The following is a 16,786-nucleotide window of genomic DNA, read 5'->3' as shown; positions in this document are numbered from 1 at the left end:
TTTCCAACGCGCCACATATGAAACGAGAGACTCTCCGAGAGCAGTGACTTTCCAAGGCTATAATGGTACACAGGTATGAGTATCACACTTCCTTCTTCCTTTTCAGCTATTCCCATCTCTCAAAAGCCTGTTTTCTCCATCACTAGGAAGAGGCCCAGGCTAAGAATCCTCCCCAGATGTGTGCCTGGTTTCCACTGAGAGATGATGAGCTTCTAACCTATCCCTGGTAGTGTCCAAGGCCAGGTAGGATGGGGCTTAGAGGAACCTGGGATAGTGGAAGGTGTCCCTGCCCATGGCAGGGAGATGGAATGAGATGAGCTTCAAGGTCCTTTCCAACTCAAACCGTTCAGTGATTCTGTAAAAAACACCTTCATTTTGTGGCAGTCTTCCCCCACTGTTCAATCGGACATAACACTCCTAAGGCTCCACTTACTGGGGTTGAAATAGTGTTTCCTGATCTGAGGCATAATAAAAATTATTATGGAAAAGGAACTTTATGGTTGCACCTCTGGATGACATTTTAAAGACTGTGTGCAGCGTATTTTTTGAAAGACAATTCCAATTTTGTGAGCTGACCTATTGGATCCACAAAACCTATTGTTCACCATCAGCAATAACCAAATCCTCTTCCCCCCCCAAAACCAAGAGCAGCCCGGGAAATTGGATGGAGCCCTGACTTTTGTGCCTCTCTGTGGCAGTCAGACATTTTTATTGCAAAACGCCGTCTGGAAAAGATGCAAAACAAAATTGCTAAACTGCAAAAAGAAGAAAAGGGCGGGGGGGGGGGGGGGAGAAGAGGAAAAAAAACAAAAGGCCCCCTTCCCTTTGCTTATTGAGTTCAAAGGCATAACATGCAGCACCCTGCAGCAAATGGGAAGCTACACTAATTTTAAAGCCATAAAACGCTATAAAGTGCCCTGCGGGGCAGGACTACACTGGAGCTAGTTGCACCTAAATAAGCCATGGTTCATTTACTTCGCAGCTTAGCCTAATGTAATCATCAGCAGATTCCTAGCCTAGAGTTGTAACAGGCACGGAGCCGCTGCCGCCGAGGCGACACTCCCAGCCATGGAGGGGCCGCCGCCACATCGCTGTTGATTAGAAAATTTTTCAGTTTTGACAAGCCCTTAATGAACATAAATCGCTCTTTGATTGGTTTCCGTGTGGGGCCACAGGCACACCTAAGAAGAAACAACAACGGCGACCAAGAGAAAGGTCTCCTCGCTGCTTTTCCCAGGAAGGGCCTGAGCCACGGCCGGACCATCGGGATACGAGCCGCAGTGGAATGTGTTCATCAAATGGTCCTGGGGAATTAGCTGTCCCCCCCTCTCGCATATAAATACGGCCATAATATCATTCAGCTTCATAAGACACAGTTAATCTCAAGGAAAGCCATGAAATGTTATTTTCTGAGAAGAACGGAGGAATGGGAACGCGTTCTGGAAAACACTGATCATCCTGAAGCGCTCTGTCCTGACAAAAGGACGGTCATCATGAATCTGTTTGCTTCACATTGGGGATCAAAAACATTAGATTTCAGTAATAAAAAGCACTGGGTATATCTATATCGTGGTGTTAATCAGCTCCATCAGTGTTGCAGGAGCAGGGGAGGAAGTCAGAGAACACTTGGAACACAACAGCAACAAAATGTTGGTCTTTTTGTAAATGGATCCCTTATTTGCATAAAATTTTAAGAAAATTCTTCCCCTTGCACTTCACTTCTCATTCAGCCTTTGTAATGAGGGCTGCTGTAAAAGACAAACCAGAGTTTTACCATCCTGAGTAATTTATGAAGCATTTATACCCACAGCAGTTAGCTCGGCTGGACAGGAAGCTCTAATTTTATAAACCCCCCTGATTAATTAATAGCTTGCCTTTTGATTCTTAATTTGCAACTCATTCTGATCCTCAGAATTTTCCTTGGCTTTCTGAAGAAGGACCAGACGGATACGGCACTGAAATGTGTGTTTGCTCCAGCCTGTGCAGCTCTGCCAAAGCACAGCCGTGTTTGCCACACTACTGAGTGCCCACTCCCTCCAGGGCACAGAGGCCTGGACAGATCCCTGTGGGTCCCTTCCCACTCAGGATACTCTGGGGTTCTGTGATCTTCAGTTTTATATTTTTCACCCAAATTTATCTTCACTCCATTACATCTTTCAGATTAAGACAATGAAGAAGTTTCCCAGGAAGCCCAAAAGGGACTGAAGTGATTTGTACAGTTACGGGCACTTTATAAAAATCAGAAACTGCTATGCTCATATTTAGCTGTTCCTATCATTTTCCTCTATCCAACGTTTTAGGCATGCTAGTGGTTGCAGAAGTAATTACAATAAAAGCTTACACAAGCTTCTGATTTATCTTCATCAATACTCAAACTGCGGGATTTGTTTTGATGACTGCTCTCTCAGGAGGGAGAGCTACATCACACAAGAAAAACAACAGAACCTCAGAATGGTTTGGGTTGGAAGAGACCCTAAAGCCCATTCTGTTCCACTCCCTGCCACGGACAGGGACCTTTCACCATCCCAAGTTGCTCCAAACCCTCTCCAGCCTGGCCTTGAGCACTTCCAGAGTCCTTTTGTCAGTCCAAGCCTCTATTTACCAAAGGCGGCTTTGAGGATTAGTTGCTGGTAGGAAATGTCAGTTACAAGGCCCTCCAGAGCCAGCCAACATCCAGCTTTACATTCCTTCAGAGCAGGAACGGGGGAGCGGGGGGATGGACACACACAGAGGTATTTTAGAAATATGTGAGCATGAATATTTCTATTAAAGCAACACAACCAGCACACTTCAGAGCTATTGAACTGCCTGAGGTAACACAACCCTGGGAACAAGGCTGAGCTGCAATGATGGCTGGGAGGGATATTCCTAACAGGAAGGGGAGCCCGGTTCCCTTGGCTGGAGCAGCACCGGGCTCTGGGTGCTGACTGGCCACACGGGACACCACACTGCTCTCAAGGATGAGGGGAGATGGGATCCTGCATCTGCAAGCAGGCTTTCTGTTTCCAAACAGTTCAGGAAAATCACAAGAGCTGGTAACAAAAAATTTCAACTGAGGGAAATGCTGGGACCTGAGAAAAGTGCATGGAGCTACAGCATTTCCAGATACCAACAGAGAGGACATTCTCAAAAGCCACCATCTGCTTTTTCTGGAGGAAATGGCCAAGCAGAGAAAGCTCAAATGACACCTCATGTCTCAAGGGATTTTACAGCATCTGGGGTTTGTAGGGTCTTGCGAGAGAATGTGACCACACAATGTGTTGCTGAAGCTCTTGTGCCAAGTTTAGCTCAGTGCTGGATCTGACTGCTCATCAGGCTGAAATGTGGTCTTTTTTTAAAAAACACCTCATACAATTTATTTGAGGATAGAATAACACTGCTAAGCTCATGTGGGCTGCTCACCCAGACAGCACCATATTTAAGGGAGAATTTGGAACCATGGCCACTGTCAGAAGAATTGAGCAAATCAGGTGAATCCACACCTCTCTCATGGAGATAAAGCCAGATATCCCCCCACTCAAGCACATTTACAATCCCCAGGTCATCACACTAGACTAGAAGGTTAAAGGTTGCAGCAAGCAAACACCAACCTTGCTGTGCATGTATCTACATGGGGTTTGTGTACCAGATGTGTTCTACACGGGCATCGCACCTTTTCTTCTCACGTATTTAAGATTTTCTTCCCCTGTAAGGTGCCTCAGCACTGTGCTTCTATTTGAAATCAAACCTAGACCAAACTAAACATAAAAGGGGAAAACTGCCCTTACCAAAAAAGAGCTGTTTTCAGCCTTTTTTCTCCCTTTTCTTCTTTTCACAAATGAGGCGCAGCGATGGTGAGGATACAAGAGCAGAGAACGGACATCCCCAGCTAAAGCTTTGTCATGTGCTGACCTGAGGCACGCTGACAGCCCTGTGGCAGGCAGCCAGTGGTGAGATCCCATCAGCTATTCATCGGGACAAGGCTCAGATCAAGCAGGGCTGCCCAGCAGGTATCCCGGCGAATGCATTCCGGGGCATCCCGCTATTAAAAAGCCAGGAGACGCCTCGACAAATTCCCCCGGGGCCCTTTGGGGAGGCTGACACGGAATTTGCTGGCCAGAATTTTAGTGATCCACTCCACGGCTCTGCTCCAGAAGCCCAAGATGAATAGGGAGCTCTGGTGAACTTTGAAGCCTGGGGGTCAAAGTTCTCTCTCATTATCCCCGACCATTTTCTATCGGCGGAGCTCCTCGGCATCCCAAGGGACGGGAAGGTTTGAGGCTCTTGAAAAAACTTGACATGACCAAGTCAGGAAACAGTAGGGTGCTTATGTACATATATTTTTTTTCTTCCCCCATTTTCCTCTCCCCCCAGTCTCCTGAAAAGAAATGAGAGGGATTTTGCTATTGTGTCAAACATCAGCCTGGTGGCATCAGGAGTCGCTGCTGTAGCTGGCACAATGCCGCGCTCATTTCAGCACACTGCCCTGCCAAACAGGCCTGACCCTCCCAGGGACACCTCCTCTGCAAGACAGGGCCTGATTTGATTTTTTTCCCCTCCCCACCTCGAAACCTTTCATCCTGTAATCAATGCTTTCAAGGAGGACGTCAGGGCTGGATTCTGCAATACCCATTTCCTACGTTAAAGCCGCTGCTTCGTGCCTGAGCTGCCACCGAATGCATCTGGCAGAGACAACTGATCCACCTGCGGCCAAACCTCGAGCAGTATTTAACACAGCGCTCACTATCAGCCACTAAACGCTGTAATTGGCCATTCCAACACAGGATGTTAGGCTCTGACTCAAACCACAGGCTGGACAGACCAAATGATCTCCTAAATTTCCTTTTTCTGCCACCACTAGAGGCCAGCCCACCTTTCACTGCAATTAAAATTTCACTCCAGAATTAAAAGGGCAATGTTTTGATTAACTGAAATGACCTGCACATTTGAAACAACCTAAATCTGATTAGAGCCAGGCTTTATACAAGTTTAGAAAACTGACTTTAGATGGCTAACAAAAGCTCTTTTCTTCACTGCTGCTTAACGGGAAACTTGGTAGGAATGAGACCCAGATTTTTCAGAACAATGTAAGAAATCACCCCAGCAATGCAAGCACAGCATTAAAAATCCATCACTTCGTTGTGAAAAAAGGAACAAAAAATTTCTGACAAACAAAAACCAGCCAAACCCAACCAGAAACACAGTATCAGAGTTCTGTTTGGGGGAAGACCCTCTCGCCTGGTAATTCCCAGGAAGAAATTGTGACATTCCTGCCAACAAAGTTTAGTACGAAGTGTACTGGGAGTGTGACTGACTGAAAATATCTCACAAACCCCTCCGATCCACGCAAGGAGAAAACGACGACACGGAGCCCAGCACCTTCTTGGGGTGGGGGGGCACGGTGGGGGACAGAGGGAAACAATTACAGGCTGGTAATTACTTCTTCTTTAAATGGATTCTCTCTAATCTCCGATGGATTTACCTCTAATCTCAAAGTAATTACGTGTAACCTCAATGGATTCGTACTCTGGGGGCGACGCCGCAGCTCCGGGGGAGCCTGCAGAGGAGAAGTTTCTCCATTGTCTGCCAGAGCAATGAAAAACTCACACGAGCAGGGCCCTGCCAGGAACAATAGAGCCTTTTCCAGCAGCCAGGAAGGGGCCAGGGCACACACAACAGCCTCCTCCTTGCCTGACGACCAGCATCATCTAAGGCAGACTCAGGTGGCAGCTCCATGGGGGCACACGCAGGATCCGTGCTCCCCTTCTGGGAGCAATACCAACACACAAATTTGGGTATTTCAAGGCTTCTTCAGAATCAGTCAAAATTTAGAGGCACTAAAGAAGTGACCAAATCGGGCAGAGAGACGTGAACTACATCACACAAAGGAGCAGTGAAAACCCTGCTCCAGAACACGGGGCTGAGGGACAAGGTTTCTGATGGAAAGCAGCAATGCCTTGAAGCTACTTGTCATCTAATTTACCACATAATTTTTAAGAGACATGGACATCGCATCAGAAACCAGAGCAAAGCATCATTATGGCAGGAACTGAGACTATAAAATCTTGTGTCAAGGCAGAGAAAAAGTGCTAATATTCCACAGACAGGGAACAGCAAGTGAGGGCAAGCACAGGATCAGCGTAGCCAGACATGGATGTGGCACTTGGGGATGTGGTTTAGTGCTGGGCTATAGCTGGGCTAGATGATCTTAGAGTGCTTTTCAACCTTAATGCTTCTAGGGTTCCATGCTCCTCAGATACCACCCATCTGAAACAGAAGCCTCCTGCCAGTTCCAGGTGAAGGTCTACAAAGCTCAGAATTTATAGAAAATGCACCAAAACCTTGATTTTCACTCCTTAATATAGAAGTGCCTGAGAGCTCAAGATGTCACCAAGAGGTTTAGAAACAATTGTCCCTAAAAACATTACAAGTGGCAACCCCCGGATTCTCCTACGTGGGATGATGATAAAATACAAGCTCAGATATTATATAAAATCATATATACATTCATACATGTGTATATATATAAAAAAATATATATCATATATATATATTCATACACGTGTGTATATATATATATAAATATATCTATATATCATATTTCTATATATCATATAGATATATATAGGTATGTATACATCTATATCTCATATATACTATTTAACCTCGGTGAGGGTCACACCATGATTTCTGGGGTGGGCTAGTCCTGAGTGGAATCTCTGTGCTCCTTCCACCCCCAAATCCACACTAGGAATTGTGCCACACACTCTGAGGGACAGACAGCATCCTTGGGACACGGATAGATGCCTCAACATGGAAAAGGTGTAAGGAACCTATTTCAATGGCTATGCCATTTCCAAAAAGGTGCTCAGAATTACTCCTGAATAAACCACAAGCCCTGCACAGTGACGAAGCCCTCTCCTCCCTCTTTAGTACCCTCTAGGAAACTTTGTCTTGTAAAACACTTGTTTTTTAACCCTGGGATCAACAACAAGCCCATAAAAGAATTAGTAGAAAATAAAGGCTTAAACAGTTCCAGCAGCCTCTTGGGATGCAAGGAAGCCGCAGTGCCAGTGCCTTCAGAGGAACTGGAGTGCACTCAGAGTTGCAGCAGCGAGTTTTATCTCAGATGATGATTCTTCGAGAGGGAGGAGAATGAAGAGAGAGGAAGAGGCTCCCCCACTACAGGAGTGACCGGCACAGCTTTGCAGGGCTGAGCATTCCGAGGGCAGGGAGTACTCACGTGCAGGCTGGGATGGTAGGTCAGCACGCCGTTGTCACACAGCGTCACGTATTTCTTCTTCCACTCCTTGTTCAGGGATTTGCCACTCCGCTTCAGCAGCATCCCCTGGTGGGGGGAGAGAGAGAGAAAAGGTGAAACGCCCTCCAGACAACACACAAGTGTCGAAGACACAGAGAGGGAAGAGTAATTGTCGGCATTTTCAGACAGGCTTTCTCCTGCGAGTTACACCCTTAAATTCTGCCTCTCCCACAATGCACATTCCCTCCACTGGCTTTGCCCAATGGGTAGAAAAACCCCCTTTTTCATTGAATCCCATGCCTCAGGAAAGCACATTTCAGTGTGACCCACATGGATTCCTAGCTGATGAAGACACCATGCATTTCCTTACCCTCTAAAATAAATGATGAGCCTCAGGTTGAGCAAGGATCCTGCTGTGTGGCCTCCCTGCAGCAGGCTTCTGGGGATTCCCTGCCCACAGAAGTGCACACATCTGTGTTCTCATTCCCTCCGCACAAAGGTGACTCCACCACGGAAACCCCCCTTGGCTACTCATTCCAGCAAAGAAACCCCAATCCTGGCCAAGAGCAGCAAAACAAAACCAGAGCAAATACAAAGTGTTTCAAGTAAATCCTGGAGAATTTAATGTCAGAGGTGTGACTGGAGAGGGAAGGAGCTGGGCAAGGTGAATCACCTTTCCACCGTATTCAACCAGGGATGAATGCCAACAATGACAGAATCCCAGAATGGTTCGGGTTGGAAAGGACACTAAAATGCATCCAGTTCCAACCCCCTGCCATGGACAGGGACACGTTCCACTGGACCAGGTTGCTCCAAGCCCTGTCCAACCTGTCCTCCTGGAACACCTCCAGGGATGGGACAGCCGTAACTTCTCATCAACAGCAAAGATTAAAAGTCATTGTTGTGCTCCAACAGACAAACAGACAGGAACTGCTACTGTACGCTGACCTGTTCCCAGCTGCAAAACAGAAATTCACTTGGAAAAATAAAATACCACATGCTATGGACCACTCAAGGTACTAAATGAAAAAGGCACCTCCTTAGGAAATTCTGATTTTTCAACCCAAGCCAGAAGGCAGTTCCTAACGAATCCAGACAGTTTTATGGTTGTGCAAAACCTTACTGGAGCGTCCAGTGGAGATCCTATGGTCAGTCCCTACCACAGGGACACGCTGGTGTCACAGAGTAAGCTCCGATCAAAGCGGATCCGTATCCATTTCAATGAATCACAACCAGGAATCCACCCAACACAAACATCAGCTCCCTACTCCCTAAAAACAAGTTTTTCCCTTCTCACTGTACAAGGCAATTAAAATAAAGGGAAAACAGAACATAGAAAGATGTCCTACCAAGCATCTTCCAAGGTGCTTCCAACCCCCATGGGACTGTTCTTGTTAAAAGCGGTTTAAACGTTGAAAACGAGTTCCGCTCTTTGTTTCCCCATTAAACCTGCAGCTTTATGAAGTGATCCCTCTGCAGACCCTATCTCAAACCCAGGAGGGGACAGGGGTCAGCTCTACTCATGCAGAAGTCCTGCTCCTGGCCACACAGCTGGAACAGAACTTCAGAGAAGAGCCCTTCCCAAATTCAACGCGCTCCTTGGATGGGACCGTGAAGGGAAGCTCATGTGGGACACCTGAAAGCACAGCGATCCAAACTCCCAACTTTCTGCCTGTCTGGGGGTCACGTGTCTGTATTTTTTTGTGCTGCTCCTTGCTAGAACTCAAACTTTTTCAAGGAGAACGGGGCTTCTGAAACGCCTCCTCACAAAAGCTTCTGCTCATCCCAATTACCGCCTGCCAGCGCTTGGAGACGTTGTTTTCTTCTATTAAAAAATGAAAGCTTATTTCTGCCTTTGACTCTCCTGTTTGTCTATAGGAGGTGATCTGTCTCTTCACCTTTCCCATCTTTTATACCTCACCTGCAGCACGGCGCTGGTGTTTAGGGGGACCCAATTCTAGTTAGTGCTGTGCCGTGGGGATCAAAAATTACAGTTTCCCTGCACTGGTTTGTTCTTCAGACCTTCTAATGGGGAAAAAGCAGTAAGGATCACAATGGTGATTTTTTCTTTTCCCCTATGCCTTTTTTGCCTCAAGTTTTGAAGCCAAAAAGATGTATATACTTCATAACCTTTCAACAGCCCCTTTGCTATACAGAAAACGTGTCATTACTTACATAATTTTCAATTAATGCCAATTATAATCTCAATAAAGAGTAAAAATCTACCATGGTCATGATTTTTACTATTTAAAGTCTTGCTATGATCTAAATATGAATTATGACATTCCAGTTTTGGATCTAAATGAAGAAAATTATTCAAAATGAGGTTTTACCATGGTTTTAAGGCAGAGCTCTCTGCTTTGATGTAAAAAAAAAAACCCAAACAAAAACCAACCTGCTCAGCTCAATATGGATGATGGATCTATTTGTGCCTAACTAACAAACCAGACTTCCCAATCTGTTTTCTTGAGGCATTCCTTTGGCAAACAGAATCACTTTCACATTATGCGATAATTAAAAGTATCTTGAAGTACCTGGAAAGCAAACTGCTCTGAATACAAGGAGCTCACTGAAACGGCCATAAAGCAAAGCAGCCCATACAAACCACAGTTTTTATTCCCAAGGCCACCACTCTGTAGTAATTCTACAGAATGGTCTGGAGAAATGGTCTTAGAATCAGAGTTTAGATCAGTTCTAAATGCACTTTAACGTTAGCTACACCTAAAAAAAAAATAAATGGCCCACATATGCCAGGAAATGTTATTTAATGGGGAAAAAAAAAGCCCCTTGCTTCAGTCACATCATGGCTACATTTGAGTCACGTCAGATCCTGTGCCGAGGAAATGAGATCCAGGGGCTCCTGCTGACCCCTGGCACCTCCAAGGCAATTCAGAGGCAGCTTGGGCACGTCCCCAGCCACGGCCAAACAGGTCCCCATGTACACCCAGCACACTGGAAAAGTCCCCAGGCTACGCAGTAAGAGCCTAAGTCAATCTTCTACCCCAAGTACCAATTTTTTTTGGTCTAAATAATCCCTGTCTCAAATTATTATGAATCGGGCAATGCTATTTTCCCTAATTTGTATGAAATCTTTAATTTCTTACAGCCCTCCATGGGCAGTTGGGTGCAGCTGACCCAAAGCCTCCAGACTCAACACTAAGGATTTCACACCTCCGATTTCCACACGGACTGAGAAGAACTTCACACCTCAAATCGCCTTTTTTTTTTTTTTTTTTTTTACCACCTTCCCTCCAAAACTGCAACTCCACGTTTAAGGCAGGAATGGGGAGTCCTCCAGCTTGTGGTTTTAAGGAGCTGGAGAAAAAAAGGCTCCAAGTGGAGTGCAGGGAGCTCAGTCCCTGGGTTTTGCTGGAGGATCCACGGAGTGAACGGAGCCGGCTCTCCATAAGTAATGTGTGTGCTACGTCTACTCCCAGGAGGTCATTGCAAGCCAAAAGCAATGTTAAGTGTACAAGCTTTAAATAACTTACAAAGTTAATGTAATGAATGCAAGTGTGATCTGAAATCCATCACTCAGTGGCTTGCTGTAGCCTCAAGCTGTGATAAAACACCACTCATAAATTTATATTAAAACTCTGTTCGATAGCAATTATTTACCAACAAAGATTTATTGATTGCATTCGCTGTTAGGGACTGGGGCCCTAACTGAGTCAATCAGCTTAGGCTGCTGAGCTCCAGGGCACCTGGGGAAGTTACAGACTGCCAACAGGCTCTGCAATCCCAACATTACCGTGGGAGCAAGAGCAGCTAATGAAAAGCCGCCAGCCTCGGATTGATTGGAGCTAAGGTGGAAAAAAAACAACACACCCAGCACTGGTCAAGGGACCAGGGCATGTAATACACGCAGTTCACCTGAACACACAGCAACCAGCAAAATCTTGCTGCTCTGGGTGCCTTCTGTGAGCTCCAAACCTTGCCTGCTTAAACAACAACTCAGCGGCAAGACAATTACCAATTTGTTGTATAGAGATATTTTAGGCTTTAAATAGCAAATTATCAGTATTTCAAAAAGTGACCCCTTTGGTTGCTTAATGCTGCATTGAGATGCTGGCAGGTGAGAAGCCTTAGAAATGGTCTTTGAAGTCAGCAGAGCCAAGATTGTACCTTCTGGAAATATGGTACCTGCCAGGTAGGGGTTGGAACTAGATGAACTTCAGGACCCCATCCAACCCAAACCATTCCATGATTCCACTTCGGTTTAGATTTTCCTTCAGAAATTTACCCCACTGCCATGGCTGAGCCACAAACTTCTGCCAGCCTTTTGCTTCTTCCCCTCCCTAATTTTCAGCCAACCCCACGTTGTTTCCCTGATGCTGTTCTGACAGAAGGTAATCTCACACTTCATCATTAACAACATAAATTCCTAATTTTCCACTCAGGTCTGTAGTTCCCACAGCCGTCAGCAGCTAGCACTGCTAGGAATTTTCTACAGCTCCTGTGCATCCTGTTCAGAAAAGAAAAACCCTCCGTTACAAAAAACCTCCTCCTTCACACAACTCTGAAGGCAGCCACTCAGTCAGGATCACAGACTAATTGTTACACACAAATTCTGGTCAATAAAACACCCAGCTCCTGTAAATCTATTAACTTGGAAAACAAATGCTGGTGAAACCCCCAGGATTCAACGACCAGCCAACTCTGCACAGTCTGTCCTTCAGCACTGGGACTTCCTGATAATAATCAAGAGATTAATTCTTCAGTTGATATTTTTTGCTTCCAGAAAATTTAGCTGTAACAAGTTTCTGGTGTTCAAGTCCATTCTTCCAGCATATGGCAGACACCAGCTCAAGCTGTTTAATCTGCAAACCATACCTGCATGCCAAAGGAAGCTTTTGGTAATATCTGAATCATTGATCCACAGAGAGTCAGAGTGTCGGAGTATCCGCGGACGGCAGGGAGAAGGAATTCTGCTGACCTGAGATATTCTGGAATACGTGGTTTTATTGCATGGGTCGTGGGTAAAAAGGGCCTTGCCTTCAGCCACCGGCCTCGGCTGAAGGGAAGTCCCAGAGAGAGAGGGAGAAAGAACAAGCGGGTAAGAGTTGAGAGAGAAGGGAGCCAGGGGGCAGGGGTCAGAGAGCAGGGGGAAGAGGTAAGAGTTAAGAGAGGTAGAAGTAAGAGAGCGAGGAATAGAGGTAGAAGTAAGAGCTAAAAGAGGTAGACGTAAGAGAGCGAGGTCCTTGTTACAATGCATTGTATCTCCTTTTGGGATGAATATTCTAATTTACAGTGACCAACCAATACAAGACACAAAATCCTATAGAATCTACATATAGCCTATAAGAACTACTACATTACCATACTATGTTATATTTTAAACTCTAAAAACTACTCTTTAGACTTTTCTGTTTTGCTACATTGACCTTTGGATCCCTTAGCCAGCAGAAAGGTATTGTTCAATCAAAAGGGATTCTCCTTCAGCTGGCTAGGCTATTGTTTTCAGATTATATAGTAACTAAGACTCGGTATCCTACAACTCAAAGTAAGCTTCCATTTCTATTATAGGTTTCATATTTTCAGAATCTTTTGCTAAACAATCATATTTATAAGGTTTCCCTGATTCATCTTCCCCAACATCAGAGAATCCCAGAACGGTTTGGGTTGGAAGGGACCTTCAAACTCACCTCATCCCATCCCCTATCATGGCCAGGGACACCTTCCACTAGACCAGGTTATTCTCTCCTTACACCTAAAATCCTCTAGGGAATAAACTGTTGAAGATTCCCAATGTACTGGTAATCCTTCCATAAAAATGTAACTTGTTTTCTCAGTTTCCCAGACTTAAGTCTTATTTCCCCCAGGAGTTTAACGGAATGCTGCTTGATCTCCTGGTCAAAGAGACACGAAGCTGGTTTAAGTTTTCACACAGGGAAATCTGTAGCAAACTTCCCTCTCTCTCCTGATACCTAAAGGGGGCTTATATAAAAGGAGAGGGACATTGGATAAGGGCTTGGAGGGACAGGACAAGGGGGAATGGATTCACACTGCCAGAGGGAAATTGGCTTCGATGGGATACTGGGAAGGAATTGTTCCCTGTGAGGGTGGGAGGCCCTGGCACAGGCTGCCCAGAGCAGCTGTGGCTGCCCCTGCATCCCTGGCAGTGCCCAAGGCCAGGTTGGACACTGGGGCTTGGAGCAGCCTGGGACAGTGGAAGGTGTCCCTGCCCATGGCAGGGGGTGGAATGGGATGGGCTTAAAGGTCCCTTCCCTCCCAAACTATTTTGGGCTTCTATGACCTCTTACAGTAGCAGAGCACAATGCAGACCAACTGAACTACAATAACAAAAAAAAACCCAAAAAAACAAAAACAAAACAAAACAAAACAAAACAAAAAAAAAAAAAAAAACAACAACAAAAAAAAAAAAAAAAAACAACAACAAAAAAAAAAAAGGCTACAAGAGCCTGAAGTGGCTCTGGAGAGTTCTGAAAACAGGAGAGCTCAAACGTTCTCAAACTTCAGTATCTAACAATACCATTGCAAAAAAAACCCCCCAAAAGCCTGTATGTTCTTACTACAGTTGTGCACATAGAAAACCCCTCCTATCACCCTTACAAACCGGCACAGCAGCAGCAGCAGCAGAGTTTTGCTACAAAGATGTTCCCACATTGCAGAAACTATTCAAATTTATGTTATGCGCCTTTACGACAAAATGAAATCAGAACATTGCACCCAATTCTCTTCTAACATTCCCTAAACACGAGGCAGTGACTGTGCAGCAGGTAATTACTCCTTGAATGGTTACCTAATGCTGGGGCTGATCAGCCACGATTTCCATCTGAAGACAAAGAACAGAGAGGATCTAACACCTGACTTGGGGAGCAAAAGATAATGACTTTGCTTAAACTTGAAGGACAATCAACCAGCAACTCTTTATTTGCCAAGCTCTCTGCACACAAGCTACGGAGGAAAATTAGAAAGATGCACTGAAAAAAACCCCCCAGTGCTGATTAAGCAACTCTTAGAGTTCATCACAGCACCAACAACAAAGACTGACGCCTCCAGCAAAGGACAGCCGCCAAATTCCTGCAAGGAACAGCAGCACTAAGGACAAAGTTAATGGGAAGAACAAACTTCAGTGTTTGCGGTTACTGAATCTTTCTTTTCAATCCCAGAATCCCAGAATGGTTGGAAGGGAGTTTAAAGACCATCTCATTCCACCCCCTGCCATTGGCAGGGAGACCCTCCACGATCCCAGGTTGCTCCAAGCTCCATCCAACCTGGTCTGGATTACCGACTCTGAATTTTGGTTACCGATTTCTGGATATTTCAGCCTCTGGATTTTGCCAACACGGGTGATGCACAAATTCCTCCAAGTCTTCTTGAGTTCTCCTTCAGCTGGCAGCTCTGGGAGAGGGGCACTCTTTCCTCAGCCCTACTTAATGACTGTTTCTAAAATGAGACTTTATAAAATCACCAGCACATTGCAAACTCTACAGTTAGAGCCAGCACACATCCTCCCTGCAGAGCTGAATGTTCAAGTGTGTTACAAAATGCAGTCAGGTATTCAAGGCACTGGCACACCTTTCACTCTAACCCCAGTTTACTTCTCTGAACAGGACACAGCACTGAGAAAATCATGTAATTTTCCTGCCTCGCAGTAGTTTCTGCCTCTATTGCCTTCCAAGACTTGTTCTGCTTACTCTGGACTGCTGAAAAAAATAGGAAAAAACAGAATCCCAGCCCTTAATAATCTCCAGTAGATGGTTTATTAACCCCTTGGCACTGGCAGTTGTGGTTTCCCTGACACCAGTGAAATGCACTTCGATGCAAATCATTACCTTGGGCAAAGGAAAAACAGCGCTGGGAAGCGGATCTGGTGCGAGCAAACACAACTGTGGGAGAGGCTCCGAGAGCGGGAACGTTCGGGAATGGCTGAAGGGTCAGGCATGAAAAGGAAGCAACGAAACCTTGACTTCTCTCAAGAAACAAACAGCGTTGATGGAAAATAAGGAATCTTAGTGCAGGCATTACGACTCCTAGGCAGAGGATCCGCTTTCCTTACAGGAGTGCTCCGTCCCCGATCCCTGAAATCCTCTTTATCATATTTTCTATAAAGTGGGGATCTGGCTGGGGGAGCGGAAAGGGAGAAAAGCCATGAAAAGCTTAAAACCCAATTTTAACTTTCTCTCCCGACACTATAGTGTTTCCATAGAAACATCAGGAAGACCACTTAAGAGCAGCTTTTTTTTTTTTTTTTTTTTTTTTTTTTTTTTTGTAGCCATGTTTGGCACCATACCCCTCCCCTGGACAACCTATTATTTCACAAACGGATGCTTTCTGCAGCCCGTTCTGTGCAGGCTCCGATGGAGGGGGGAAAGAAAAAGAACCCTGGATCTTTAACCAGTTCCCTTGTGGTCCCCTCCCTTTTTTGTTGGTAATATTTCTGTCATTCTGCCGGGGCTATATGGTACAAAGGGTTACACTTTAATTGAGCTGTCAGCATCTCCAACAATCCTATAAAACTCCGATTATGCACGGCGGGGTTAGTGACACACTTGTTATTGTGGATGCCCTATTTGCTAAACCCGGGCCCCCCCCCCCACAGGTCACCTCACCCAGGCGACCTTCCTGTCATTAGCCTCGTCTATTCCTACCTCACCGCTGTGAAAATCACACAAGGAAAGGCTTCAAAGCCCTTGCCAGGACTGAATTCGACCAGGAGCTAATCACCCACAAATCCAGCTCAAATGGCAATAATTGGCTAAACTGCTCACCTCTCCAGAGCTCAGCAGTAATTTGGGATAATAAAGAAAAGAATTATTCAGCTAACTGCCCTGAAATGTATGCTTTGTGACCGACACACTTCACATTTTAATAATGATGGACACAAAATCCAATTTAATACAGCATCGGCTGAATAACAAACCCAAGAATACTGGCAGGGAAAAAAAAAAAAAGTGTGTGCGTGTGTTCCCTTTTTTTCCTTAAACTGTGTTCCATGTTATTGTACAGAAAGGATTCACACTTCATGTCAGGAAATTTTGGGACCAAAAAGGCCTTCGACAACCAACCGCAGAAACTCTGCTCCATAACGGGATTTTTAAATTTATGTTAAATTTTTTTTTAATCAAAAGGAGTGTCCTCCATGAAAAAAAAATTTGCTGAACAGTTATACCTCTGGTCCTCAAACTTTTGTAGGGATAGGAGAATAAAAATCTTTTTTTTTTTCCTTTTTTTTAAAATTCTGCAGTAAAAGGACACCTTCTTCGTTATTCTAATTAACAATATTTCCCGAAGGCTCCATTTTTCTACTTTGACACCTCATCCTCTGGTCAAGGACCATCAGCATCAATGACCCCACTACAGAAGGGTCTGCCAGGACACACTGAACCGGTTCAACACTGCGAGGATCACTGAATCCTGGAATGGTTTGGGTTGGAAGGGACCTTAAACCTCATCTTGTGCCGGCCATGGGCAGAGATACCTTCCACTAGACCAGGGTGGGTGATCAGGGCCCACCAGGGCTCCAGCACTCTTCCAACCACACAGCCCGTTCCCTTTCGTCCAATCTCTCCTAAGATCAAG

At 45.3% G+C, this 16,786-nt stretch overlaps 1 protein-coding gene across 9 annotated transcripts in view; it reads right to left on the bottom strand.

The window, feature by feature from the left end:
* The window catches only part of AGAP1 (ArfGAP with GTPase domain, ankyrin repeat and PH domain 1), a 308,736-nt gene that overhangs the window by 116,536 nt on the left and 175,414 nt on the right, over positions 1-16,786 (bottom strand). For all 9 annotated transcript variants that reach the window (XM_066189389.1, XM_066189390.1, XM_066189391.1 and 6 more), the window contains one exon: positions 7,223-7,327. In XM_066189389.1, the coding sequence (XP_066045486.1) occupies positions 7,223-7,327 (105 nt within the window). The remainder of the gene's footprint in view (positions 1-7,222; positions 7,328-16,786) is intronic.

This window comes from Chamaea fasciata, unplaced genomic scaffold (assembly GCF_029207755.1).
Source record: "Chamaea fasciata isolate MVZ Bird 193981 ecotype frontalis unplaced genomic scaffold, bChaFas1.0.hap1 SCAF_8, whole genome shotgun sequence".
In the NCBI taxonomy this organism is placed as follows: domain Eukaryota; kingdom Metazoa; phylum Chordata; class Aves; order Passeriformes; family Sylviidae; genus Chamaea; species Chamaea fasciata.
This window is presented reverse-complemented; position numbering and strand designations above follow the sequence as displayed.